The sequence below is a fragment of the Neurospora crassa genome, linkage group V (genome assembly GCF_000182925.2).
Source record: "Neurospora crassa OR74A linkage group V, whole genome shotgun sequence".
Taxonomy (NCBI): domain Eukaryota; kingdom Fungi; phylum Ascomycota; class Sordariomycetes; order Sordariales; family Sordariaceae; genus Neurospora; species Neurospora crassa.
In genome coordinates this window covers 4,085,060-4,113,057 of record NC_026505.1, presented here as the reverse complement: position 1 = coordinate 4,113,057, position 27,998 = coordinate 4,085,060, and the positions used below count along the sequence as shown (strand labels likewise).

At 49.7% G+C, this 27,998-nt stretch overlaps 7 protein-coding genes and 2 non-coding genes across 9 annotated transcripts; 3 read left to right on the top strand and 6 right to left on the bottom strand.

Annotated features, from left to right (window-relative positions):
- Positions 1–1,816, top strand: NCU06647 (enoyl-CoA hydratase/isomerase). The gene is made up of 3 exons (XM_955787.2): positions 1–761; positions 875–1,258; positions 1,340–1,816. Exons 1-3 carry the CDS (start codon positions 383–385, stop codon positions 1,447–1,449), a joined length of 873 nt encoding a protein of 290 aa, XP_960880.1. The 5' UTR covers positions 1–382; the 3' UTR covers positions 1,450–1,816.
- On the bottom strand, positions 1,150–2,287 carry NCU06646 (RNA polymerase II transcription factor B subunit 5). The gene is made up of 3 exons (XM_955786.2): positions 2,044–2,287; positions 1,754–1,902; positions 1,150–1,634 (listed from the first exon to the last, which is right to left on the bottom strand). Exons 1-3 carry the CDS (start codon positions 2,060–2,062, stop codon positions 1,584–1,586), a joined length of 219 nt encoding a protein of 72 aa, XP_960879.1. The 5' UTR covers positions 2,063–2,287; the 3' UTR covers positions 1,150–1,583.
- Positions 2,288–3,778: 1,491 nt separating this feature from the next.
- NCU06645 (hypothetical protein) lies at positions 3,779–6,320 on the top strand. Its single transcript, XM_955785.2, has one exon. It carries the CDS (start codon positions 4,469–4,471, stop codon positions 5,780–5,782), a length of 1,314 nt encoding a protein of 437 aa, XP_960878.1. The 5' UTR covers positions 3,779–4,468; the 3' UTR covers positions 5,783–6,320.
- A 531-nt stretch (positions 6,321–6,851) lies between these two features.
- On the bottom strand, positions 6,852–12,461 carry NCU06644 (hypothetical protein). Its single transcript, XM_955784.2, has 2 exons — positions 8,034–12,461; positions 6,852–7,963 (listed from the first exon to the last, which is right to left on the bottom strand). Exons 1-2 carry the CDS (start codon positions 11,632–11,634, stop codon positions 7,410–7,412), a joined length of 4,155 nt encoding a protein of 1,384 aa, XP_960877.1. The 5' UTR covers positions 11,635–12,461; the 3' UTR covers positions 6,852–7,409.
- An 846-nt stretch (positions 12,462–13,307) lies between these two features.
- On the bottom strand, positions 13,308–14,588 carry NCU06643 (oleate-induced peroxisomal protein). Its single transcript, XM_955783.3, has 3 exons — positions 14,307–14,588; positions 13,964–14,164; positions 13,308–13,852 (listed from the first exon to the last, which is right to left on the bottom strand). Exons 1-3 carry the CDS (start codon positions 14,320–14,322, stop codon positions 13,689–13,691), a joined length of 381 nt encoding a protein of 126 aa, XP_960876.2. The 5' UTR covers positions 14,323–14,588; the 3' UTR covers positions 13,308–13,688.
- A 2,803-nt stretch (positions 14,589–17,391) lies between these two features.
- On the bottom strand, positions 17,392–17,473 carry NCU15118. Its single transcript has one exon. It is a non-coding gene; the product is annotated as a tRNA-Ser (tRNA).
- Positions 17,474–20,455: 2,982 nt separating this feature from the next.
- Positions 20,456–20,537, top strand: NCU15117. Its single transcript has one exon. It is a non-coding gene; the product is annotated as a tRNA-Ser (tRNA).
- Positions 20,538–25,856: 5,319 nt separating this feature from the next.
- Positions 25,857–26,102, bottom strand: NCU06641 (hypothetical protein; the record flags this gene model as incomplete). Its single annotated transcript, XM_011396384.1, has 1 exon — positions 25,857–26,102. The coding sequence occupies one exon, from the start codon at positions 26,100–26,102 to the stop codon at positions 25,857–25,859; it is 246 nt and encodes an 81-aa protein (XP_011394686.1).
- A 541-nt stretch (positions 26,103–26,643) lies between these two features.
- Positions 26,644–27,989, bottom strand: NCU17004 (hypothetical protein; the record flags this gene model as incomplete). Its single annotated transcript, XM_011396535.1, has 4 exons — positions 26,644–26,819; positions 27,142–27,334; positions 27,782–27,805; positions 27,936–27,989. The coding sequence occupies 4 exons, from the start codon at positions 27,987–27,989 to the stop codon at positions 26,644–26,646; spliced, it is 447 nt and encodes a 148-aa protein (XP_011394837.1).
- Between the last annotated feature and the right edge of the window lie 9 nt (positions 27,990–27,998).

Here is a 27,998-nt window from a genome sequence, read left to right as displayed (position 1 = left end):
GGGTCTTGTAGGATCCTGTTCAGTTGGTCCGATGTGATGTGGCTCCCGGCGCCGGCGTCGGGTTCTTCAACGTCACTGCTTCCCGGCCGTCCCATCGCTTCTTACCCGACCGTTTAACGGCCGCTGAACCTCGGCAATTTTGACAACGTATTAGTAGTCAACAACTATTTCCTATTTGCCTAGCATCCCAATATCTAACCAATAATCATCATCATCATCATCCTCAGAACTATTTGCAGCGTATTCTCGTTCGACTTGTTTGCACTTGAGAACCTCACACACATACTTGCCCTTTTCCAATCAATCCGTTTTCTCACATCGTCGCTCCCAATCCTGTCTTTGGAATCCCCATCTTGAAGAAATCCAGCCCCACATCACCACGATGGCGCAACAACAACAACAACCCCAACTCAAAGGATATACATCCTACAAACACTTCAATGTGACCTCCGCGGGGCCTGCCTTCGTCGTGCACGTGGAGATCAACCGTCCTGCCAAACTCAACGCCTTTTTCGAGGCCATGTGGCTGGAGTTGGGCCAGATCTTCCGGCAGCTGTCGTCGGACCCGGACGTGCGGGCCGTGGTGCTCTCGGGCGCCGGTGACCGGGGTTTCACGGCGGGTTTGGACATCCACGCGGCCAGCTCGAACAACCAGCTGCAGTCGAGCGGCGCCCTCGACGTCGGGCGCAAGGCGGCCCAGTTGAGAAGATACATTACTGAATTTCAGGATAGCATTTCGGCTATTGAATTGTGCGAGAAACGTATGTATTGACTGTGCCGACTTGTCACTCTTCGTTACCCAGGGTGATATATATACGTCAAGCCAATGAACCAGTGCATGCGAATCTTGCTAACCTACAGAAACTCCCTGAAGCCGTCATCGTCGTCCTCCACGCCATCTCCCTCGGCCTCGCCATCGACATCGCCTGCGCCGCCGACATTCGGCTCTGCACGCGTGACGTTCGGCTGGCCGTCAAGGAGGTCGACATCGGCCTGGCCGCCGACATTGGCACGCTGAGCCGGCTGCCCAAGGCCGTCGGCAACTTCTCGTGGGTGAAGGAGGTATGCATGTCGGCAAGAGAGTTTGGCGCGACCGAGGCGCAACAGGTCGGCTTCGTCAGCCAAGTTCTCGACAGCAAGGTGGCTGCCCTGGATCAGGCGATCAAGCTGGCGGGCTTGATTGCTGGGAAGAGCCCGATTGCTGTACAGGGAACTAAGGAGTTGTTGAACCACGCAAGGGACCATTCGGTTTCTGAAAGTACGTTTCCTTTCTTGGTTTCTCTTCCTCCTCGTTGCTCGTTATCGTGAAGGAAAGGCTAAACTGATAATTTTGACACAGGCTTACGGTATACCACCGTCTGGAACTCGGCTGCTTTGCAATCAAGAGATATGATGGACGCGTTATCGGCTAGTGTGCAGAAGAAGAAGCCCGTCTTTTCAAAGCTTTAAAGAGGATCAAGTAGTCCATCGCAGGCTGGTAACTGCTACGCAGTGTTGAAGGTGTATAAATAAATGCATGTAATTCGGGGGGGTTCAGCGACTTGAAGTCACTACGTATGCGTCTCCTATTTACTAGGCAACTCCTAGTCACTATCTGCCAGCGGTTCCTCGGGCCTGTATGTTTCCTTCAGGCGCTGTTGTAGGTAGGAAAGTGTCAGCCAGAGGAAGGTGATATAATCGGACATGATATCTAGTTCACGATGCGGGCCAAACGGTCACACTGGACAAAGCAAAGGGGAAGCATATGACTTACGTCCTCGAGTTTCTGTTTGAGCAGTTGCACCATGTTTTCCTTAACAACCAGGGTCTGCTCATCAAGATCTTCGATGATGATATCGTTGTTAACACTATCCAAGTGAACGATGATGGACTTGATGGCTGGTTCGCACTGGATGAGTACACCTGAGCCAGGGACCAGTGTTAGCAGGGTGAGTATTTGTTTTGCGTTAGAGTCGTGCTGTGCTGTTGCTTATGAATGAGTCTTGACTAGACAAGCCCATGTACACGTCATTTATATGGTATTTCATGGGAATCCATACTGACCTCTGATTGCTCTCGGCATCTTGAATAGCTGTAGTTTCTGGCGGGATGGCAAAATGTCCTGTGATTTTTTTATGTCGCCGTAGCCCTCATCAAGTTGGCCTTTTGGGTATATGCTCTGAGAACAATGTCGTATGCGACGTGGTTTGGAATGTATCGGGCTGTGCTGGTTGTTGGTCGGGATATGGTTGGATCGTTAGATGGTTGGCGTGGAAGAAATGGGTTTGTGTTGCTGTATGGTAACTCAAATACAGCGTTTGAGCGTACAATTTGTTGGCAGCGCCTTCTCTGTAACGACGCGAGCAACCTGGCATGAAGTGACAGAGAAGCAGCGGCAGACACGGGTACCTACGTACGCTTGCAGAATACGGAACATTACGTAGGTACATACGTTCGGGTTCAGGTCAGAAAACTTGCCTTGCGATTACATACCCGCAATTATACTTACTGAACCTTGAATCCAGGTGCTGTCCCTCCAGATCAGATGAATAGATGATGAGGGCATCATGACCTTCACTTCAACCTCAATTGCAAGAACAGTGTGTATAGATGATTCTCACATTCCCTTACCAACAAGCTTCAACAAATAATTCGTCCATGAGTGGCCGGCTGGTCTGGATGATCACATTGGATCTTACTTAATGGAAACCCCGAATGTGATCAAAGCAGTCACAGGCAAGGGGGGACAATGGCGTCTCCAAAAAAACGAATCCTGTAACCACTTTCCCACTCTGTGTGGCCGTTTCGGGCCCTGGACGCTGCCAGGGATCGCTGGGCGGGAAGGCTTAACCGCTTGCAGTAAACCACCCCACCTTTTCGCTTGAGAGTGCCAGCGTGGGAGCGGAGATCGAATCTCAAAACTCGTGCCAATCGCAAGCTCAGATTAGTGATAGTATGGCTCGGATATTGGGTGCGGGTACTGAGTGGTGCCTAGACTGAGAGTTGGGAGTATTTCACGAGGATCCAGGGCAGGGAGCTGCGATGGAGACCAAGAAATATCTTTTCTGTCCAGGGAGTCCCAAAACCCTCTTGTTTGCTCCTGGATTGCCTTGCGGCGCAGGGACCGAGGTAGTATGTCGTTGGCTGACAATGATGAAATAGGTGCAGCAAACCAACGTACCCTACCCGTTCAAAACATGCCATGTCCAGTCTTTTATCCGTCTTGAGAATGAAAAAGAAAAAAGGAAAGGAAAGTAAGAAAAAGAAAAGAAAAACAAACGTCGATATGACGAGGGCGGATAGAGGTGACTAGGTACGACTTGCCGATGGCGGTTTCAGATTCTGTGCATCGGGAGCTCGATAACCGGTAGCGCCTTGTTACACCAAACTGAAATGTGACAAAAGTGAAAGACCCGATGAACTGTCGAAGATGTGATCGCAAACGAAGCCCGCATTCTTGAACATGGCGGTGCTTCCTTCCGTTCTGAAGACGACCTTCTGGAAGCGCGAGAAGAAGACCAGGGCCAAGACATGCCTCATTACTGCACTTGCCGTTGCCGTACAAGTTCGTTGTGTCGTCTGGCTGCGGTCAATCCTACGGTGTAGTGACCCGCGCTGCAGTCAGAATGCCCGCACCGCACCCAGATAATAAGGTTGGGCAGTTGGTGAAATTACCTCCATCGACTGCAACCTCAGGTGCTACCCTGCATTGCAGATCACAGTATCCCCCGGCTTCACAAAAAGACCACTGCAGTGAAGCACTCGGGCTGTCACTGGACAGTTGTTTCACGCACCAGCACCGCAGCTTCCCATTGTCCACTTACAGCAGCCCAAGGCCCCGAGCTGCGCGGACCGGCATGCAACGCCATCATCACACGTACCGCTGCCGACCGACTTCCATCCCTCATCTTACTTATGTTCTCCCCGACTCCAGCCCCCCCTCTCTCCTTCTTATGAACATCAAAACCAGCGCTGACCGGCACAGTCATGGTATCGACATCAACACTATTTGCCGTCAGATCGAGTAATGTCAGCGCGTCCGGTTCATCTACGGCATCCCGCGTCACGACCTGAAAAATAAATACCGCCAACAGTACCTACCACAGCACCGTACAGTACGGATTCCAGCTACTCAAAACTACCTCTACCACGACTAGTCATGAATTGACTACGAAAGCACCCTTCTTTTTTACTATCTTGATAGCCCTTGAGGGGATCTACCAGCCGACAAAGCTCTTGCCGCATTTTCCCTCCGCTAATCTCTTGCTGACCTGAGTCGAAATCAAAAATACGGCGCAAGCGAGCGAGTACAACTTCAAAGGATACGACAGAACGACACTCCTTCGGCTATCACTCGCTCTGGAGCTGGAGTTGGAGCCCCAACCTAAGCTGTCTCACCGACCCCTGAACATAGCTCTTCTCCAGCTTTCGCCGCAGCCCCTGCACCCCCTTTCGACCCCGCCAGTTTCGGACAGAGATATAGACCGAGATGTCCTCAGAGTCAGGGTTCGGGGGCTTCCCCCCGGGAATAACCGACGATGGTGATGATAATAACAACCACCCTTGGGTCTGGGTGATGATCCCCGTCGGCCTCGTCATCGTACTGGGTGGTTTGGCCCTCTGTCTTCACATCCGCCGACGCAAACAACTCCTCGGTAACCACAAGACTTCTCGTGTTTCTACCTCGGCACGACGACCTTCGGCCCACCAAGCATCGATAAGCCACAGTCGTGACGGGCAGCTTCAGTTCGGAGTTCGTGAGGTCGATGCCCCTTCGTTGGCATTGATCGAGCGTGATCTTCAGGAGTCTTGGGTGCGTGGGGCGCCGACACAGCGACGTAACAATACTGGCTCGAGATCAGGAACTGGGGGCGGGACATGGGGTGGTTCTCGGTCGACGGCGATGAGGAGATGGGACTGGGCAGGTATCTTCAGACCCGAGGAAGGACTAAATGAACTGGGCGAGGCACCGCCGCCATATGAGAAGCAGCCGGTTGCGGAAGAAGGTGGCGATGTTGATCTTGAAGCGGGTGGAAATAGTTATCATGGCTATGGAAACGAAGCGTCGGCGAGTCCAGCCGCGAGGGTAGGAATAGCGGCAGGTTCCGCCGTCGGCGAAGGAACGAGTAGTGCTGCGTACGTCGGTGTAGAAACGCGAAACATGGCTTCCTGGAATCACCATACCACCTTCTCGCAGCAAATTCTATCATCGCCACCGTCGGGGATACAGACAAGTTTACAGCCACCCCCACCGGTACATTACTACCATCAGGACGGATCTGATATAGACAGCCAGAGTCACCTGAGCCACCTGAGCCAGCCAGGATATAGTAGTGTCGGCACCAGCCTGTTGAGCACCAGCATAACCCAGAGCACCGCCACCACGGCGCCGACATCTCCAAGCATGACTAGGTATCCCTCCCCCAGTCCGGGACACAGTACCATCTACAGCCCGGCGCCCCAAATGACAGATCAAGATCAGGTACCACCACCTGCATATGAAGAGACGCCTCCCCTGTCGATAATGGGAACGGGGACCAACTCTCCATCGCAGCAGCCTACTACTAATGGTGAAACAAGTCCAGAGCAGCATGGCGATCCTGCTACTGTTTTTTCTGCCACCCCCTCTCCTGCCGCCGCTCCCACATTTGAGGCGGCGGCGGTCACTTCTGCGTCAGCCTTAGGGGCAGCTTCTCCCTCCCTTCCACCTGACCTATCGTTTGGATCATCTAACAATGGCAATAATAACGCCTCCATTACACGTCAGTCTTCGTCACAGTCTGGTGTGCCACCGCATTATTAAAACCCTTTGAGGTTCCTTCTTTCCCGTTCCGTCCCTTGAGCTGAAGGGTTTGGTCAACTTGGAACGGGCGTTGTGAGGGAAGCATGTGGAACAAGCTGACGTTCTACAAGCTCGTTACTGTCTTTCTCCGTCGTGATTTTGTGTCAAGATGACAAGGATCTACTTGGCAAATCGAAGCGAGACGCAGCTCACAGGGTATTGGGGAAATGACACTCGCAACTGCGACTGATGGGAGGAACCAGCAGAGCAGCTTTGAAGGCGGACAAAAAGCGACCTCCATGAGAACAGATCTTCGGAAGGGTATCTGGCGTGGCATACGGCGAATGGGACAGCAATTAAGGATGGTGTAATGCCACGGGAGTGATGGGGAATGGTTACAAACCATGGCAAAGGGGGAAAAAAGGGTACAGGAGGGCAAAGAGACGAAGGTAAAACAGAACCTTGACCGCCAACCTTGCCTGGCTCACAAAATCTAACTTGGTAATGTAATGAAATGACAACAACAAACACAAGGCGATAACATGAAAATGACAAGAACAAATTCGAAAAAAGACTAATACTTTTTTATCGAGAACTTAAGCTGTGTTCAAGTAACTGGCAAACCCCTTTCGTTCCTCACGTAAAGGTTCCACTTTTTAACGCTCCTCAAAAGGGTGAAGCGATTCAAAAACAACCTCAAGTGACGGGATAATCACGGCGCCATTGGATACATTCTCTTTGCCGTGCCGCTGTAATACTGTCTAAACAAGTGCTGCTTCCGAAATATGCTCGGTGCTCGTTTCTGTCTTTTTTCCTGGCTGTCTTCACCTCTCCCGGACCTAGCTCTTGCGCCTTCCTCGCCTTCCGCGATTCTCTTGTTTAACCTTCCCCAAAACTAAGCGATTTCAACCTTGCCATCTTATCATGAGAGGACCCAAGGGACCCAACTTTTGGAGACCACTAATAGACACATTCGACAATTATCGACTGAAAATTCTGCGCGATATAGAGGGATAGCTGCCCGTGAGAAAGACGCGCAAAAAAAAAAAAAAAAAAAAAAAAAAAAAAAAAAAAAAAAAAATTGTTATACCCGATACGTATGATGCAATCCCAGTTTTCTGTCTCTGAAGATGAAGATAAAGTGATGGAGGGACGGACTAATAGAGTGCAACGAACCGAAACAAGAGGTTTGAACGAGAACACGATGCTCGCAAGATCGATGAGAAGGACTGCTTGGAACGTAAAAGAATCTCGTGACATCCGTCAAAACCCAGCACGGTCCTTCCATCCATCTAATGCATAGCAGAAATGAAAATACTTGTGATCGGAAGACGCAAACCCCATGCAATTTTCGTACCTTACCTTACCTGAATTTCAGTGTTCAAACCTCACCACCTCCTCCCTCATCGACACCTAGCATGACCACATGCGGCACCGCATTGCATTCATTGTCCGGTCCAAGAGCACTCCGCTTTTACCCCATTGAAACCAAAGAGAAGAGAAAAGCAAAAACTAGAAACAGAAAAAAAAAGTCAAAACAAATGTTCGTGAACTACTACATTTTTTTTTGCAAACAACTCCTCCGATGCTATTCATCATCTGAATCTGGCCAATTCATCCATTCATCTTTGTCCACCAGACAAACTCATTAATCCTTCTTTTCATTTGCCTTCTTGTGTTCTTCCAGCGCGTCAGCCAAAGCCTGCGTGGTCTTCGTGGTGAGCATCCAAGTCTCCAAACCCTTGCCATCGTCCGTCGCCGTGGTGATCTTGATGTTCTTGGGGGCCGAAGCCTCGGGCTTGTAGGTGAAATTGGGGAGGATGATCTTGTTGAGCGCAATATTGCCGCGGGGTTCGACACGCATCAGCATGCGCACCGCACCGGTGTTTTTGTGCTTGAGAAGACGCAGGGGGCCGACTCCCTGCGTCTTCCACACGGAGGGCTTCTTCTTCTCCTTGGAGCCTTCGTCGTCATCGTCTTCGGGAGCGACGAGCTTATACGCCTTGGCACGAACTTCATACACGACGGACTCGTCCTCTTCCCCCGGGCCGCCTTCGACTAGCGAGATTTGCTCCTGTGGTGCCTCATCCCCGTCAGCGTGCGTTCCTTGAGCATCCTTGGACTCGGCGGCCACTGGCTCTGGTGTCCCCACAGCCGGCGTCGTGGCCAAGCTTGAGGCACCGCCGAAGGTTTTAGGGGAATCTGGTCGTTGCGGTCGATTAATGATAATTCACCGGCTAGAAGCGTCGTCGCGGTCGAGGTCTCAACTTACCAGTACCTGTTGATGTCCCCCCTACGGGCGGCGCCAGGTTGAACATGGATCCACCCCCAGAGGGCTGTTGACCACCAAAGGCGAACATGTTAGAGCTGCCATTTTGTTGTGTAGAGTCCTGGGCACCGCCAAAGGTGATGGATGGAGTGTTTTGACTACTTTGCCCAAAGACAAACGGCGCAGAGGTACCACTATTTTGGCCAAAGGTAAACGATGAGGAGGTGGGAGTAGCGGCACCTCCGGTAGCAAAAGGATTATTAATAGCAGCGCCATCATTACCTCCAGCCGAAAATGTGAAAGAAGTGTTGGCTCCGAAAATGTTACCGTTCTGTTCGGGCTGCGAAGGCTGCGAAGCAGGGGTGGCACCAAAGGAAAAGCTAGTGCTTGGCTGAGGTGTAGGCGCGGGAGAACCAGAGCCAAAGGTAAAGCTAGAGGTAGCAGCCGGAACAGGTTGACTAGTAGCCGGAGCCGCTGTGGACCCGAAGGTGAAGCTCGATGAAGCAGAGACAGGTGCAGGAGCAAGGTTATTGCTTCCGAAGATGGAAGCTGGCTTGGAGCTTTCAGGTTGGCTGCTGGTAGCACCAAACAAAGACTTGGAAGCTTCGGGTTGACTGCTGGAGGCACCAAAGAGAGGCTTCGAGGCTTCGGGTTGGCTAGTAGTCGCGCCAAACAGAGGCTTTGAGTCTGAGGGTGCGCTTGAGGTAGAGGCGCTACCGAACAGACTCTTGGTCTCTGCAGGGGCAGTGGTACTGGTGTTGCCAAAGAGGTTCTTGGTTTCGGTAGCAGGAGCAGTAGCGTTTCCAAGCAGACTCTTAGTCTCCGTTGCGGATGCGCTAGTGTTGCCGAAGAGGGTCTGAGTTTGAGTAGCAGGGACCCCAATGCTTGTACCGCCAAAGAAACTCTTGACTTCAGTGGCAGGAGCCGGAGTGGTGCTGACGCCAAAGAGATTTTTAGTCTCCGTAACGGGTGTAGCGCCATTGGTGGTGCCAAAGAGGCCCTTAGTCTCAGGTGTGGCAGCATCGGCAGCGGGGATGGTAGAGCCAAAGTTGAAAATAGAGGCGGCGGGCTTGGTCTCAGTACTGCCAAACGCAACCTTCTTCGCCGCCGGCTCGTCTGCTCCAGGAGGATTAGTCGCGCTGCCAAACAAGCTGGACGTGGCGGGCTTTGACGCGCTGGCCCCGAACGACGACGAAGCCGGAGCTTGCGTGGATTGCGTTTCAGCCGCCGCAGGCTTTGTGAAGAGGCTAGTGGCTTGTGTCTTTGGCGGTTCGCTGGCTACCGGAGCACTGCCAAACAGCATGTTCGACTGTAATACCGAGGGCTTGGAGGCCTCAGTCGTTGCGGGCTCTGCAGGCTTAGTACCGAAAAGAGAGGAGGGAGCTTGCGTGGTCTCCTTAGACTCCTGCTTGTCCTTTGCTTGGCCGAAGAGAGGAGTGCTGGGGCCCGAGCTGAAGATCGAGTTTGTAACAGCCGGTTCTGGGGCCGAGGGCGCAGGAGTACCAAAGAGGGAGGGCTTGGAAGCAGCAGTATCAGTGGTCTTTGTCCCAAACGAGAACACTGAAGCTGCCGGTGCCTTGGGGGCTTCGGTAACAGGCTCATCGGCCTTCTTGGAAGGAACACCGAAAAGGCTCTTAGGTGCCGAGTCCTGAGCGGGCTCCTCTGCCTTCTTAGCTACAGGGGCTCCAAAAAGGTTGCTCGACACAGCGGGCTTGGATGTCGCAGCCCCGAACAAGTTGCTGGGACCAGAGGAAAACTTGATGGGCGTTTCCGTATTCCACGTATTGTTGACTGGAGCAGGGGAAGAGGCTTGCTCGTGGGTTGTGCCGAGAGCTCGGTCCTCCTTGAGAGTGGCAGAGAACAAATCAGACTTGCCATCTTGAACGGGCTTTCGAATTGGTTGTCCGTCAGATCCTCTGGTGATACGGTCGAAGATGCTGCGTCCCTGGAAGCTCCCTTCGGCGTCTGAGGAGGCACCAGACCCTCCATTCACCGCTGCTTGGCTTCCCAGTCCAAACTGAGGGATAGCAACACCAGTGCTGGTAGACCCATCACGCTGAGCTTCATGCTCATCCTCATCATCGTCAACATTGGAAGCGGTCTCGGCATCACTATCCGCATTGGCATCATCGTTGCTGCTCTTGCTGTCGGAAAGATGACCAAAGATGTTCTCGGAGGAGGCAGGAGCCTTGGGACCAGTTTCGAATACGGATTTAGGCGCAGAATTGGTCGTAGCGGCCTTGGCAGCACCAGTCGCTGCCTTCTTCGCTGCCGCGGTTTGCGTGTTGTTGACAATGCTCTCAAAGACAGACTTGGTGGCAGAGGACGCCTTGGTTGGGGTTCCCGAGGCCTTTTGCAGCTTGGCTGGCTGGGCTTCGTCTGGCGATCCAACCGTTGAGGCCTTGCGCTTAGGCTTTTGCTTGATTGGCGAAGGGCTGGTCGGTTCTGGAGCGCGCGGGCGCTTGTTACCAGCGGTGGTGGAAGCTTTGAGGGCGCCGTCAATTGGCGACAAATCCTCCTCGGCCTTTCTCTTCGAGCCAGCCGGTGTCTTTAGATTAGAGGATGCGCTGGCTTCCTCCTCGGATTCTGCGATTCCATGCTTTTGCCTCCATTCTTTCTTGACTTCTTCCGAAGCCCTGACCGTCTTGAATTCGTACAGTCCGTACCGCAACATAATCAAGCTACGGCTTTTCTCGTACTCCTTTGCAAAGTTGAGAATATTGATTTTCCAATCCTTCTTGGTGAATATCTCATCGGCGGCATACTTGAGTCGCCTCAAGTCGAGGATGCAAAAAAACTGCTTTTTCTGTTGCTCATCGAGATCGGGCGGACAGTAGTGTGCCAAAAACTCGTCGGCATAAATGGAACCGGCCCTGTTGGGGTCATCTGGGACTTCTTTAGCCAACAACTCGCCGGTCAAATGATGAGGAGGCTCAGGAATTCTCATCTTGAAAAGCTCCGTGTTGACCGGGACGGCGCCAAGGAGCTCAGCGGTTGTACCGCGCGAAGTGCGACCGGGGGTGCTCTGGGGAAGGCTGCTCTTCAGACCGCCAGGAACGATGCGAGGAGCAAAGGCCGTGCCGCCGGACCGCTGATAAAGGGAAGGAGTGCCAGAACGGAAGATGTTGCTCGGCGCTGTGCTCGTGCCGGTTCCAGAAAAGCTGGCTGCCTTGGCACCATTTCCATTGACAACGGGACCCTTGGCTGTGCTTGTGAAGGAAGGTGACTTGTAGGGATTGTCGCCGGGCATCCTCCTCGTCGCGCCGGCCGCCGAGGCAGTATGGAATGTGATCTTCTTTTGCGGCGCCGATGACAGTTCTGTGAAGTCTGTGCTGGTGAAGGACTGGGCAAGCTTGCTGGACGGGCCTTGAGGGCGGCCGATGAGCTTGCGGGATGCCAACTGCGCATCAGACGCGCGCTTGGCAGGGCTTTCATGCGTTGCGCTGTTGAAGTCTATGCGCGGGACGGACTGGGCCTTGGTGGCACCATTCTGCTGGGGGGACTCCGTCATGGAATCGGAGTCGTCGGCGGGCGCAGAGGAGCCGCGGAAGAGATTAGTGGCCAGGCCAAAGATGCTACGCCTCTTGTTCGGCTGTGAATCCATCGCGAGAGACTGGGCGGTTCGCCGACCGATATATCGATGGACGAGGGCAGAGATGTAGTTTTAGGAATAGGCGGGAAGCCGAGGCGGGCAGGTAGGTGGTGTGGCGGTGTTGATTATTCCAGAGCCGAGTCACAAAGGCAGGACTATGAAAGGACTCGCTGTCGCTGTCGTGCATAAACAAAAACCCGCGATGGGTTTCGGCGCGTTTGTGGGCGCGTCGCAAGGGACGAGGAAGCGAGGTGGACGGGATGCTGCTCGACGTGGTGGTTGAGGGTTTTGTGTGGGAACCTGGAAAGGCGTGGGAAATTTTTGGGGGTTGCGCGACAAGGCGGTCGGGAATCTATGACCAGCAACGGCGGCAGCAGGCGTGGCAGCGGTGGGAGAGCTCAGGGCTTCGGCTTGCTTTCAACGGTAAGAATGAAGGGCAGATAGAACACGCCAGCCGTGATGCTGTGTGAAGTCCGAGACCGACACCGATGGCTGCTACTTTTACAGTAAGTAGCGACAGGGCTCGCGCGACCGTCAGATGAGGAGTACCGTGTGGTGGAAGCTCGTCACAGCAGCGAAGGGACGAGGGCGGAGGGCGGGCGGTATAAAGACCGACTTGGGTCTGTCAACAAAGCAAACTGGACGGCAATGGAAAAATACAAGTGGATGGATGCTGGCCCGGAAATGGGATAGAGTCGATGATAACTGATGTGTTTGTCCACAGGAAAGCGTGAATGGGAGATGACAATTCTGGTTCAGGCCTGGCGGTTCAAGCACTTCTTGTTTCTTGATGGCGCCGTGGCGGACGACCGTGAGAAAAAAAAAACACCCAAAAAAAAAACTGCAGTTGTCTGGATAGAGGCGGGAGGAGGAGGTGTACCCTACCTCTACCTACGTAGGTCACGTCGCTATGTGCTAGCGACAAGGGCGGCCGGCAGAAATCGTGGGTCGGCAGTGGCCAGTGCCCTGGCGACGGTGTCAGACCGATGGGGAGACTGGACAGCTTGAAGGGCGGGAACAGGAAACCAGCATAGGTATGGATGCTCTCACCGTATTGCATCCTCGTGCACGGGCCATCAACCCCCCGAAGGACACCGACACGCAAAAAGAGGGATCGATGACTGTAGCGTGCGCCAATGCAGTGGACGTGCAAACTGTCGAGATTCTCTTGGCTGCTGTGCACGGACCCGGCTGTGGTTTCCTGTCAGTGGAACGTCCACTTCGAGTTCTGACTGGATCGCGGTGCCTGCCGAACCACCCATCAAGGCATCAGCCGCCATCGTGAGCCCCTCTGCTTCTCTGCCGGACCATACCTACCTCTATGTACCATACCTAGGTACTTATCCTTTTGAGCGTCCCTTTGCTGTGCAGAAAATCGAAAGGAGTTCATGATTTCAATTTGTCTCGCCAGTCGCAACCAACGCGAAGCCACCGCGCATAAATGGTACCCATGATCCCTTCCTCTCTTTTACCACCTAGTGTACAGTCTGGCTTTGAACGGCACGAACACCTCGCAACCTTGTCTTTGTGAATGGCTTACCAAGGCGACACAAGCGTCATGCGCCACACTTATAAGTCGTCAGACACACTGCTCACAGCCCGCCTTCTCAAAATACCGTTACGGACTGAATTCGGCTAACTACTTTCTGCCCATCCTAGCCCAAAATGTTGCAAGTTCATGGGTGGCATGTGGTTGGCGTTGGACGAGCACTGTCACATGTCAATGACGACGTTGGACGATCCGCGACTATTGAATGCGAAAGTCGTCGGGATGAAAGTCACGACTATTGAAGATACAGAAGAATACTGACAGTTTGAACATGATTCACGTTCTGTAGAGGGCCGCTGGCTATACCTAAAAGCTTCCCCTTCCAGACGAGTATGCGTACAGCACAACGACACGAAACACACAACTAGCACCATCACCATCCCACCCAATCAGTACACGTTCCAGATAACCATGTTCTTCTGAAATGACACAGAGCATCATGGTATCATGCTTTATGATTTGAACTTTTTTTTGGCAGGTTTTTGTGGGACTTGCTCGCATGTAGAACTAGATTTATTTAGAGCTTGGCCTTGGTCTGCGCCTTCTTGAGGATGGGGTCGAGCTTGGTGGCCTTCATGACATCGCCCTTGATCTTGAGCTTGCCGGACATGAAGAGGCGCTGAGCGTTAGCCTTGCCGGCAACGAGGCTGGCAAAGTCGGCATCGGAAAGGGAGAGGGTGACTTTATCACGACCAATTTTGTTAGTTGCATCATCATTGCGCAAAACCAGAGCATCGAGGCACGACTGAAAGGGCAAAGGCCAATGGATGGGCAAGTAGAAGGAAAACTAACCGGTAGGTTTCTCGCCAAGACCCTTGCCAACCTCGCCCTTGTTCTTGAGGTCAATATGCCACTCGTCGGTCTCGCCGGCAGCGTTCTTGAGGACAAAAGCAAAGACGGCGTTGCCCTGCTTGATGGCGTCTTTGCGGTCAGCTTCGCTGCCGGTGAGAGCGCTGTTGATGGCGTCAAAGGCCGCGGATGAAGGGAACTTGTCTAAATCGTTACACGGCTACGGTCAGCGCTGATTCGGCTCCAGGAACACATGGAAAGTCTTGCGCCATCACGGCTGGTACAACAACAGACAACAGCAAGAGCGCGAAGGGTGTGAGCGGGTTTGGTCCATCGCTAGGCATACCGTTTTTGAGAGACATGTTGGAGGATTTGGATTGAAGGGGTTGGTTGAATTAGTAAAGTAGAAAGGTGAAGTGAGTGACGATGGATTAGGTATACGAATCGTAGTGAATGATGTGAACGTGTTGGCTATGGATGGAACGGGATGGTAGCAAAGGGGAAAACGGGGAGGGCGACACTATATAAACCACAAGTGACACAAGAGAACACAAGGGTTCCCCATGGGCAGACCTCTAGCAAAGGTCAACCTTTCACCAGCAGGCGGCTTTCCAGGACAAGCTACGAGACTACCAACGAACAGAGCTACTCGATCAAGCAAGCGGCTGCGCAAATCACCTGGGGAATTGACTCTGGCGTGAGTTTCACAAATCATCTTGGTTCCCTGGCGTCGACCTTCCACGGCTTCTCTGTTGGATGCGATGACGCTTGTCCTGTAACGGGAGGCAATGCGCCGAGGTACATTTCACATGCGGAGAGATGGCGTGCCCAGGAAGCTCGGTCGACGTTCGTTGCTGACTGCACGCTTGGTCGACAGCGGATGCCAGCCGGGACTGTCTCCAACGTCTACCCCACTTGCACAAACCCTATCACACCTATGTACCTCCTATATGTTCCGTCCGCGCGGTTGCATCTCAATGCCCATCCTGTACTGTAACGCATATCATGTACCTAGTACATCTTTCACTCTATCAATTCAGACGCTGATTACAATGCACGATTCTCACGTGCAGACGCGCGATTATACATGTCAGAGAAGCTGTTCCTTCCATGTATGCTGATATCGAATGTTGATTCTTTGAGTATACCTTGTTCTAACTGCTCGCGATTGTCCCTGCAACTACAAAATTGGAGACCAGGCAACGTTCGAGACACGACTGTGATAATTACCGTATGATCTCGGCTGTTACCCCAACACGAAACAACACCAACGAGAATACACAACAACACAACAGCCCCGACATTATTGAGCCAGGAGACTGCGGAAGTTGACAGTTGCCACATGGGTATCAAGTTCAAAGGAATCTCCTGTCACTGTCATCCAGGATTGTACATTATTTGAGTAAACGGTGGCCGTTGATGCTCGTCTGCCTGACCGTACTGGAGCCTTGTCCGTTGTCGATTCGTCTTTCCCCAATTACGATTAGAGGTATGGTGTCGACGTCTACACCAACGGCACTATCCCATCGTTATCAGTCCGCTTGTACTTCATCACGTCACCGTTGAGGATAGTAACGTGAAGGGGTTACAGTCATCGGATCTAGTAGGTCTAGCTCATCATCAGCAATGGAAGCCCCATATGTAGCATAAACACGAGAACAGACTTTAGTATTCGCCCTTGCGAATCCAGTGTTTGGCATAAAAACTCATGGGTCTGCGCTAACAACCTTAGATACTACAGACGTATTCATAAAGGAGCTTCTCCGCTCGTTTCCAAACGCAAAATCCCCGTGAGGATTGTTCCCTTTCCATCACATGCTGTTCTGGCCAGAGTCTACAGCGTTAGCCATCCTGTTCACAGGCACGAAAAGCCGACGCACGGCGGGAGCTACTTTACAATGCCCACCACACCTTTCCATCGTCAGCCCAGTGTATTTCGACCCCCTAAGCATCACAAACTGGACGTTCACAAGGCTACACCCCTAATTCACCGACCAAATCCATCGCCCTCGCGCCCGTATCATTGTTCACCGTCGTGGTTTGGATCTTGAAGTTGCACACCGCCATGTAAAGGCTATTCACCGCCCTCTCTCCTTCCTTTTTTTAGGGGTCTTCATGCGCATCGATCACCAGATCAATGCCCAGCGACGGGTTGGCGAGCAAGGTGGGAGGTTCCAGGGCGTCATCGATGAGAGAGAGGTCCACGCGAGAAGCTATATGAGTTTGGCGATACGGTAGGTTCCCCGAGGCACGTAGGAATATTTGATGATTTTTGCTACAGTTTTGCCGGATCGGCCATAAACTATTTCTTTGCGTCAGGCTGGGATGACTTGTTGCTGTGGTAGGGTTCATATCGGAGCAAGGAAGGTGTGGTATGCTAGGAATCCACAGCGGATATACTCGTCGAAGAGTCATGGGGAGTCACTGGTGCCGGTTTTGTCTGCTCCGAGCTCTGTCACATCAAAATATCGTTGATGGCTAGCACATCCAACCTTTTGTTCGAACTGGGCACGTCAACACTTCTGTTGTGTGTAAGAGAGAATCAGCGGTTTTTTGCATGCCGGGTGTTCGCCGATGTTTGTAAGGTCTAGTTCTGATGCGAAGGACGTTTCAACACCATGTTGGTCTGAGTAGATGGGTATTTGCTGCTATAGCTAACGATACAGTAACTGGAAGGAGGAAGCGAAGCCACGCCACTGTCGGTAAGACCATGGCAAGTTTCATCTTGACAGGTTGCCCTGATAATTATTATTGCACCGTAGGGTGTATACTCCGGCCTATGTCGTGATGCACCATACATCTCTAAAAAGTTCACGGGATATTTGGAGTTGAATCCCATTCAGGTACAGTTGCAAGCAAAGACCGGCCGCTGGGCGTGCTTTCCCACAGGTTCCTCCCATCCACATGGAAAGTCGCGAACGTTAGTATTTGGAGAACAAGGCAGCCCCGATCTGCTTGGTTATAGACTGCGAGGGCAGCTTGGCTTTAGGCATAGACTTGACTGAAGATTTTGAGGCAGCCATCATCAGCGTCGTCTTTTATCATAACAGGCATCACTTATATGACCTTGACCACATTCCATTATATCAGAACATGTACCTATTCGTAGCTTCCTTGGTAGTTACACCAGTGTCTAATGTAATTGAATCAGACTGGTTTGAATGCAATGGCATTGAAACTTGGCAAGAACTTGAATCTTGTGGATAATAACAAGTGGAAGGAATGTTGTTGTCACTGACCCATTGGGGAGTGTCATACCACGACTTCATCAACTTTGTGAAGAAAAAAAAGAAAGAAAAAAACAGAAGAAGAAGGGCTGGTAGCGATCCTTTTCCGCGATTAGAAAAAAGGATGAAGATTGAATATCAAACGCGTATCGATATATATGAAATATAAAAAAATATAAAGAAAGTTAGAAATGGTCATTCGTGCGACGTGGGCCTGATTCGAACAGACGCTCCCGAAGGAACAAGATTTCTAGTCTTGCGCATTAGACCACTCTGCCACCACGCCTAATGATTGTTAAGTTTGACAAGCTCTGAGTCTATTCCCGCATTCTGAGCAATGCTTACTGTTCTGCAAATCCGCGGATTGGAGCTGCGTAGAACTCGACTATGTCTCCTACTAAAATCTCGCGATGCGATGAACAGTTTTTCCACACTCAGGATTCTGCTACGATGGCCCTCTTGAAACTAGGAAAGTGTAAATTGTATCTTGTCTCGCGTTGCCAAACTCCCTACATCTGTCAATGCATGGTTGATGATGTCACCACGCGGGCAGCGGATGTTGCGCTGTGTCCACCGAGCCCACCCTCGATCTCTTCTGCATGCGCCGATCAACCGAATATTAACGTACCACCTTCCTCATCCCTTTTCGCTCTTTCAAACTCTTCCAATTCTTGAAACATCTTTTCCAACTGCGGCGTCAATTCGAGTCTCTAGACATCGTGACCCCACAATTGATCACCCCCCACAACGGATTGCGTCCCGTATTGTGTTTTCCCAATAACAATAATAATACCCTCAATCTACTAACAATTATAACTTTATTAAATTAACGCCGATCGCACTCAAACCGGTCGTAATGGATTTAGTAAGAGAGTAGCTTATTAACAATGCTATTAAAGCTATTAATAATAGTCTATTCCAACGAGCTGTATCGAAGTAATACGGTATTGCTCAATCTACTTTAAGTAAGCGTATACGAGGTACTGTATCTAAACGCAACGCTAAAATCCTAATGCAATGGCTATTACTAATATAGGAGGGGTTTATTTGCAAATAGATATTGAATAAGGAGAAGGTTGGCTGTACTCCCAACCGTCGTTAAATTACTAACTTTATAATATCGATATTAAAAAAAGGTAGTAATAATAATAAATTAGGCGCCCAATAGATAAATCGGTTCCTAATAAGGAATCCTTCTATTAAAACTAAACTTTCGAACCCCCTCGAATTAGCAAGAATTAGAGGCTCTACCTAGGAAGCTTTTATAAAGTTCTTCGACCTTCTAGAAATTTAAATTTGTAATAAGGGTATTATCCTAGCTAATATATTGAATATAAATAAATATAGTTTTTAAAAATTGGAATTTAAGAATAGTAAAGTACTTAAAACTATCCTAATAAAAAAGGTATACTTAATAACGACTAATATAACAATTTAGGTAACTATTATTGAGTTTAGAATTACTAAGGGTAAGCGGTTGATCCCCGTTGTTATTTTTTCTAATATAAACCTTTAAGGTTAATAATTCCCTAATAATATAAATAATAAACTTAAGAGTTAGAAGTATAATAGTACCCCAAGTAGATAGAGTAATTTAAAGATTGTACTATAGTTAATACCGTTGAGAGGGTATTTGAACGTTGTGACAATAATATGTGTCTGATTGAATATGTGTAAAGTGATGATCTCGAAAAGAATCCAGAGCAGGAAGCTTGCGTGCAGTCGATTGACCTTAAGGCACGCAAGCCTTATCTAATCTACAGACCCACATGCGTGGGTGGGCTCCCGCAGGAGTGGTTCATTCAATTGAACCCGACCGAGCGGCTGGGCCATCCAGTCAGGTGATCTGACATGTGATGACGCCAGCGATACCATTCCGGTATCAATAGTAGTTGAAGGAGGTTTATTTACTAGAAATAAAGCTATCCAATGATAATTAGCGTCTTTTAATCCTCAATAAGTATACTAATTATTTATTTAACGACTTCCTCTTTAAGGCTTTTTAATATAATATTTAATTACTCTTTTTACTTCCCTATACTTCTTATAAAACCCAATTACTCGACTATTTAGTCTTTATAGTAATAAAATTATACTTTAGAGATCTAACTAAGGATTTCGCTAGCTTTCTAGTATCTATACTAGTTAATAAACAATAATTTCTCTAATATTATTAGGAAGTTTTACGATTAGGCGTAAGTTCTAAAAACTTTAAATTAGGGTTTAAAAAGACTAGGATATAGCTAATAAATAAATTTATTATCCTTAATAACCCCGAGGCTATACTTAATAACGATACTTTACTAATCCAACTATTACTATTTAAAACGCTACCCAGGGACGAAATATTTAAAGCCAATTATACTTTCAAAACTCTCTAGAAATTTAAGGATATATTAGGTAGTATTTATAGCAAATTAACTACTATTAACTATAATATTAGAATAGTTTATACTAAGGTAGCCAAGGCCCTCGATATGAAGAATACTGAATTCGCTGCAAAAGACCACTAGATTCAATATTTACAGACTCAATTAGACTTAATAAAACCTAAGGGTAAAAGGAAGGTTAAAGAAGGGGGTAACGGTAGATTTGTATGCATTGAGGAGATTATTCAAGTTTGTGAAGCTTTAAAGCAAGCCCCTAAGCGTAGAAGGGTTGCTACGGTAATAATAGTAACGAGACTACTATAAGAGTTAGGGAGAGCAGTTGAATCAGCACTCCATGCCATTCAAGAGCATCAAGAATAAAATTATGGCATTTTAAAGTATCAAAATCACTGTAAAAGTGGCCAGTTTTCAATGTCATCTGGTTCCTGGTGATGAAGCTACATGATCCGTTGTGGGGGGTGATTCGTTGTGGGGTCACGACTTCTACCACTTGGCTTCAGCTTGTGGTTCCCGCTTGACGCGTCTCATCATATCTCTTGCTGCGAACGATTTGCTCTTCTTACCTCAGCTCAAATCCTTCCCCGCGGCCGCCGCGCAACCCCGCCAACTAATCTACCTATGCCTCAGACGACCGTTGATGCGTGATTATGGATCGTGTACTCAAATTTTGACTCGGCAGCCAAGCCCTAGTCTGAACGTTCGTGATCGCGTCATCAACTTCTTTCTTTCTCTTCCCGTCCGGCACAGGAACGCTCGAATGGATCGGATCAGTACCATGCTGCCCACGCAAACTCGAATCCTATCCTGTTCAATCTTCAGCAAACATCCAGCCGGTTGATAAACTACAGTTTCGAACCTCTGTTCAACTATAATCACTAGGCGTGGTGGCAGAGTGGTCTAATGCGCAAGACTAGAAATCTTGTTCCTTCGGGAGCGTCTGTTCGAATCAGGCCCACGTCGCACGAATGACCATTTGAAATTCTTTTTCCTTTTTTTCCTGGGAGCTTTGTCCCAACATTTCCCGTTCTCGACATTCCCTCCCAAAGTGTTTACATTTTTATCTCAACAGTTTCCTCGACACGGACATAACAGTGTTAGGTATATTTTTGCTATTCTGTGTCCAAAGTATTCTATGGCATCTTGATAACACGATAGACGTGGTCAATTTGTCTGTCAGCGGATGTTGTAGAGTCGAAAAAGTTCATTCAGCATCACTAACGCTTACCTTCTTGTATAACACTGATGAAATTATCATCCAACGCTGTGAGTTTGGCTGATTTACCACGTTACTTACTGAGTGATGACCAAGGTTCCACTCTCTACCTAGCTACTAGCAAACTTCGAAGTACGTTCGAAGTACGTTCTCAAAGAGTACGGAGTCTCTTATTTCCCGTGCTCCCACCTAATAAGCACATACCTGGACCTTGCCTTGCTGACAGCGTTATGAAAATTCATTGAGTTTAGTTCTCATTGAACTGGTAATTTTCGTAACCTACCGGACTGAGACAAGAGACAGGGAACCAACCTATGGCAGATATCTCAAGTCTATCAAGCACTTTCTCTACATTTAGTATATACCACCACGTCTCTAAAGGCCCATGCACAATCGGGTACTCCAAAGCCGAGTTGGATGAAATCATTGAAAGTCGTCAAACAATACTAACCATGATTACTAGCTGTGCCCAAATCGAACAATAGATACCAATCAACTTAATCATACTATACCCCCACGATACATGGTTCTTCAGTCTACACGATACCATAGGCGTTACAGCGGCGGTGATCGCTTCATTAAAGACGTATCAAGTAAGTTTGAATAAAGCATATAACCTTGCATTCAAGGCACGTCATACTACCGGCATCGTTGCCGACACTGCACCGTTACTGTTACCGTCGATCACTGTTACCGTAACGGTTCGGTTCCAGTAAGTACACGGGTACCAACATGAACTCGGCTTTCGTTTTGTTAAACCTAAACTTCTTCTTCTAATATAATGTATGCGTGTGCGACCTTGCAACATTGGCCATACCATATTCACTAAAACTTGGTACCGCGATAAGCGCGGCTGTGTGGTGTTGGCAGGACGAGTGTGTAAGCAACACTTGCAGGCAAGTCAGACATTTTGCGCGCTTGTGATGATTTGCGATTTGCGACTTTCCCGTAACTATTTCCCGACGCCGATTCTAAAAAGTTTCAAGCTTCTCCGTCTTGGGGACCCGGGATGGGGAAGCTAAGTAGAAAGCTTGATCGCTGCGATGTACGAGGCCCAGGGGATCGAAATGTTGATGATTACTGTAAGGCATATATAGTGCTCTACCTAATTTTATCAAAGCATTGTCTCATGACAAGATAGTCATCCACTTCCTCGATGCACCACGCTTCGTGTCGAGCGGTTCTGTGACAGCTGAAAGATCCTCAGCCTAGTTTCAAATTCCGTTTTTAAAATTCTTGCATGGTGCATTGCCTGTTGTTTTGCAGATCGACTGCGGATTGGTTACTTGCAGGCAGCAGAATAAAGATATAACTATAAGAGTGCAGAATGATAGAAGGCTAGGAATGATTGAAGGCAGTAAGAAATATACACTGGAATCTGACTAGAATAAGTAATGAAGAATTTGATTTCAGGACTTGATGTTTTGTATAGAGGTAGGTAAGGTGGCTCAGCGAAATCAAAGCCGCCCCCGACATCATGTCTTTAGTCGAAGTAATTTCAATACTGTCACAGGCAGGCATCTTTGGTAAAGCAAACCAAGCGAAATGTACCAAAGACTATTGTAACTAACCACCACCCAGCCACTAGGTTATCCAGCTCCCTCGAATCCCAACAGGCGAAAAGCAGCTTGCCAAGGCCGAGCTGATCAGAGCTGAATCGCAACCCCCAATCAGGCAGCCGGGAAACGAGGGTAAGGCGAGCCAACAATTGACGACCCTCGAACTTGAGCCGCATATGTACCATACAGTACATATATCCGCATCAGATTTGGTAGGTACGTCATGAGGCTAGGTAGGGAGGTAGGATAGGTAGGTATGGTTTCACTGACACAAGCAACGGTCCGTCGTCGCGTATGACAAATCGGGACGGTAAGGTTGACTCGACTTGACCGTCAGGCACGCCATTTGCGACCGTTGTAGGCGCATGCTAGAAAGGCATCGAGGGTGCATAGTAATCCCGGACGGGGAAGTTGGCGATACCGTTATGTGATCAACCCCGGGAGGTAAAAGAGGCAGCGGGACATCCGACTTGCTTCAGATGCTTCTTGGGACGGCACTAAAGCAGGTACCTGATCACGGTGGTATCTGGAAGCAATTGAAAAGCCCCCATGCAAGATCCACTACATCCATACGGGCCATGTGTTTCAGCACCGGACTGTGAGTAGGTACTTTGTAGTTGATTAATATCCCCGCTATGAGCCACTCTGATTGGCAGTCGGATTTTTCAGAAGTTCTTGCATCTTTTGTACGCTCGGCGGTGAATTTCGGGATGATATGGAATGCCGTAAAACTTGTAGTTGGTGACCTCCTTTGTGTCCCTTTGAAACGGACGACCGGTTCAGACAACCTCATGCAACAAGGGTACAGTACATCGGCCTGATATTGATCGTTATGTGACGTACAGTAGGAAGGGACCTGGAAGTAAGGCTAACTTGAGATGGCCGCCTACAAATCAATCTGGCATGTTCGATGTGATACGGAGACTCGAGTTCCAGTTTGCAAGGCACATTATGGGAGCCTCTGGATAACCCCCGTCTGCGGGCAGATATCACGGAGGCGCAATTGCCTCGAGTAGTGACCGAGTGGGAAGTTTTGCCGAAATTTTGTTCAGATGACTGCTGCAATGTAACTGAAGTGCGCGAAATATCACTGCCTGCTTGGTTGGCGGGCTCCTGCCTGTTGAGGTTTGGGGTAAAGTTGGCGATCTCCTGAACTCCCAGCGAGGTGAGGCTGAAGACGAAGCTGGATTTCAATCGTGTAAATTACTAAGCTTGAGATGGTGCCAGCGACATACGATAATCCGGCGTCCCGTGAAAGGCATGTCAAAGACGGCGTTTGTCACCAACCATTAGTAAGACCGGTGCGGTGGTGCAGTCATGGTAACATCCAGATCAATGGGATCTGAAATGGGTGCACATGGCAACCATGTGGCTGCCACGCATTCCAAAAAGATGACAAAAGGGCAGTTTGACAGGGTGGTGTTGTGTGGTATTGAAGTATGGATTCTCAAGCTTGGGGGTCAGGAACATGCAGAGCATGCCAACGTGAGAAAATTGAAGTGTGTTCACGCTGGGGAACGGAGATGGTGTGGTCGCTTGTATTGTGGTGTTGACCGGGTATCGGTCGGGTGTCCCGCCCGCAGCATCACATCATCCAATTCGGGACCCCCAGATTCCAGAAAAAGGGTTGGAAGCGCCCACTTTGGCCCAATTAGAACACAAGCTCAACAGGAGGGGTATTTACAGCAGATCGACAGTCTCCACTCTCCTCAACGCAACCCATGAAAAAGCTTGGCATCCCAGGAACGGACTCAAAAATTCTCCTTGGCAGTCGTGAGCCCCGCTGAACGGGAGGCTTAACGGAACCTAGTAACTGGCGGGACTGATTTTAGAGTGGACCTCGTAGCTCAAGCAGGCGAGGTCGGGACGGTATAAGCCACAAGCTTTGTAACTCCCATCCATCATTATGGTTCAACCGAGACACCAAGTCGACTATCCGCATACCGAATGACGGCTGCCTGTATGTAGTGTACATGACATCGTGCGACCTCACATTAAGCGCCTAAGCGCGCAAGGACCGTCTCGCAGTTGATTGTCTTGGCCCGACAAGCTCTCCGGTTACCATCGTGCACTCCCAGCAATGACCGTCAAGATGATGGCTATCATATGTAGACTAATCGCTAGATATGCAACTTCCATAGTCCCAGCGATAATCTCTGGCGGATTCCAAAAGTAGAATTACTCGAGAAACAGCCAGACTACTTGCAGGGGTCATGTTTACGGCACAGTAAACAGAGAATAAACATCAGCCAAGCTGTGAATACCATATTGGGACACAACTTTCTACTGTCGCTATTTTCAAACTTCAACCACTTGCGGCATCGTGATGTGAAGGCTCCGAGTGCTTTCGGTCCTTTGAATGTATCAAATTGCTATGAATAGGTAGTGACATGGGTATGTCCATAATCTGAAGTTGTTGTCATGCTTCTGACCAGGTAACACCAAAACGCTCCCCATAGGAACCTGCCAGAAGCAGCCAAGCCTAGTACCAGACAAGCTTGAAATATCGTGACCGGGGAAAAGGAAATCCATCGACGGGCCGTTTGCCATGAGCAACGTGGCTATGAAGCACACAGTGCTCTTCCATTAACCATATTCCCGTCCCTTGACCTGTCCAATTGTATCCCCTCCCTACTTCCAGCGCAGAGATGAGGACGAAAATGAAATTGGGACACTGCTAGTACAATGTGTAGTGGCTGTACTGGAAGAAAACTGCAATGAAAAACAAAAGAAGATTGAAGAAAGGAAAAATGTAGTACAGAAATTTGAACCGAGAACGCAAACCTGAACCCCTTTTCCAACACCAGAACCAAAAGTTGACTTTCCGTAACGCCTGGTATCGTACCACGTATGCATCGCACCATGCTACCCTAGTCTCTGGGGGTATCGAGACCTGTGAAACAAGAAGTGTAAATGAAAGGAAACATGAGCAAACTGAAGCTCAAGGTAAACCGTTCCGTCGTTTGAAGATGTCGTGTGTTGTTGTACAGTTTATCGTTATGCCCGCTGTATCGACATGCTGAAGCCACCGCCCGCGCTATGCCTTCCCAAATCCCGCAAGGCTATTCAAATCGAGTGACAGAATTAAAGAGAGTCTTCGACGTGGTTCCTCATCTGAGGAGGCGCTACCGTGTCGTACTAGAGATTCCTAGAAAAGCCTGTCCCATCCTCCGGTGGGAGTGAGTTCACTGGCTGAGCGAGCCATAGGCCCTGTTTTTAGGTCTCCGACAATAGACTGCTGGAATTTTGGGACCAGGCTGCATCCTTCCAAGTGACAAGTTCGGGTGGTCGATCTTATGACAATCAAGGAGTCACCATTGTGTCTTTTGGCGCCGGTAGAGACCTCGGACTACGATGAACCCGGAAGAGAAGAGAGAGCTGAGACGGTAAACCAGCTGATCCACCTCCAAATGAGAAGATGTACGAAACCCAGTCCACAAAGTCGAAGCGTTTGAGCCCCGCTGGATGCAGTGGACAGCAGCAACCCAATGTCAGAGACACGATCCTTCATCGATAGTGGCCACGGGAGGAGGATTTGGGTGAGTGGCTTGACGAGTAGCCAGAGTCCGAGTAGTGTGATGCGCCGTAGGAATGTCCGCTACGGCGCGAGTGAATACCGCAAGAGTGTCCTACCAAAACCTCCTTCTTGTGAGGATAATGGCCGGGTTGCCCATATGCCGCGCACCGATCAACAGCGTGCTGATAGTAGAGGCACTTGCACACCGCGTAAAGCTCGACCACCTGATAGCACATGGTTGCTAATCTTTTTTTCAATGTTTTTCGACCTTTGTTGTGGTTGATAGATGTTGGGAGTGGGTTGTCAGGGCCGCGGCCGAGATAGTGGATAGTCGGTTGGTTGGCAGAGACAAAGTAGTTGTTGTAGTAAGAGACGTAAACGTATATACCGGGGAGTATGAGCCGAAACCGGGAGAGTTGGAGATCAAGAAGCTCCGACTAGGCGAGATACCGTGAGGCAAGGAGTCTATAACTGAGAGACAAGAGGCAGACTTGAGGAAAGCAGTAGAGTGGAAGCGACTGTTGATTAAGAAAGTGAGGCCTTGACTGACGATAGAACGAAACAGTGTTTGATATCGAACATGCCAACCAACATCATGGAGGAGGGTATTTCGGCGGCTTTATAACACCTGATGTTTTGGCAGCCTGGCATGGTTTGTAGAGTACCTTCTACATGTCAACGGTACTGGATGGAGAAGTGACTGGGGAGCCATATGCGGCGTGAAGGCAGCAATGACGCCAGAGACCACCGGGAAGACTACGGGAGTGTGGAAGGCTCTCACCCAGACGGCACTTGGTCGTCTACTTGGTGACAAGCTGAGATGACAACGGCACCGGGTTGGGGGTAGGGTACCTTGCACCTGGGCTCCATCTCCGTACCTGGCTCGTACATGACGGGCGGCGCGGTGTCGAAGGTCGAAGCTAGTGTGAATGAAGGTAAAGTGTACCTCAGAGCTGGAAGAGGGCACAGGCAGGCATTAGATCTCTGAATTCAGATCAGGAGCGTCGAAGGCGCAGCCGCAGACGGAAAGTGGTGGTGTTTGAATATTGAAGCAGGAACAGACGGAGAGAGTGCCAATGAGAATGAGAAAGAAGTCGAAGAACTACTACGCCGGGATCGAGGTTGCATTGATTACGGACAAGGGGTTGGAAACCGTTTCCGCAGAACCTAGTTCTGTATCTAACACATACCCGCCTGTAATTTAGGTACCTACTGTAACAACGAGCGGACAGGGGACAGCAAGTAAGGTGCCCTGTAAGGCAGGGTTCTACACACATACCTCCACAGTGTTATCAAGGGACTGTCGCCCAAAAAAGACCACAGGGCACTGCGGCAACACCTCCAGGCCGTTCCAAGAAAAGGCCTGCCTCAGAGGCTGGAACCTAAATCGCACCTGCAGCCGCTCACGACTGGCCAGGGAAACGGTAGCTTCACCGGACCCTAGTGTACGATTACAGGTGCCTAAAAGCTAAGCTTTCATAGTAACCTTTTAACGGTTAGTTGCACTACTAACAACGGCTCGGTCTATTATGATACACCAGAGGTACACTAGTATGCCGTAGTGGGGTCCGGCCTTCCTTCCCTCTTCGGGTGCTCGTGGAGCGGTTACTGTACGGTGTCCTCCCGACGGACTTGCACTTTTGGGTTTTGCGAACCTGCGACGGCACGAAAGGAAGGACACATCCATATCCAAACGGTCCAGGTACTGACAAAGACATAGGTTTGTACCTCAGAGGACCGAAGCAACATACGGCTCAATTGAGCATTATCGCCGAAAATTAGGAAACTCTTGTCTATATCACCGAGCCGGTATGACTAACATTTCTTCCACAAGGTAGGTAGGTAGGTACATACATATCGTACGGAAAGCCTGAGGTCAGGTCAGAGGTCACAACCACTAAAACCCACCACTTACATAGCTTGGTTTGCGGATTACCGCCTATGATACCTCGATCTGCTGCGTCTTGTTAGTATTCTCACCTCTAGCGCAGGTAAATCTTACCCAATTTTACCGCGGCTGTCACGCACCACGAGAATGGACTGGTCAACTTATACCACTCCAGGCTTACGTTGACGTCAACCCCAGCATCACGTTCGAAGGTGTACCCGTTCTGTTTGGTCATTTTGCGCCC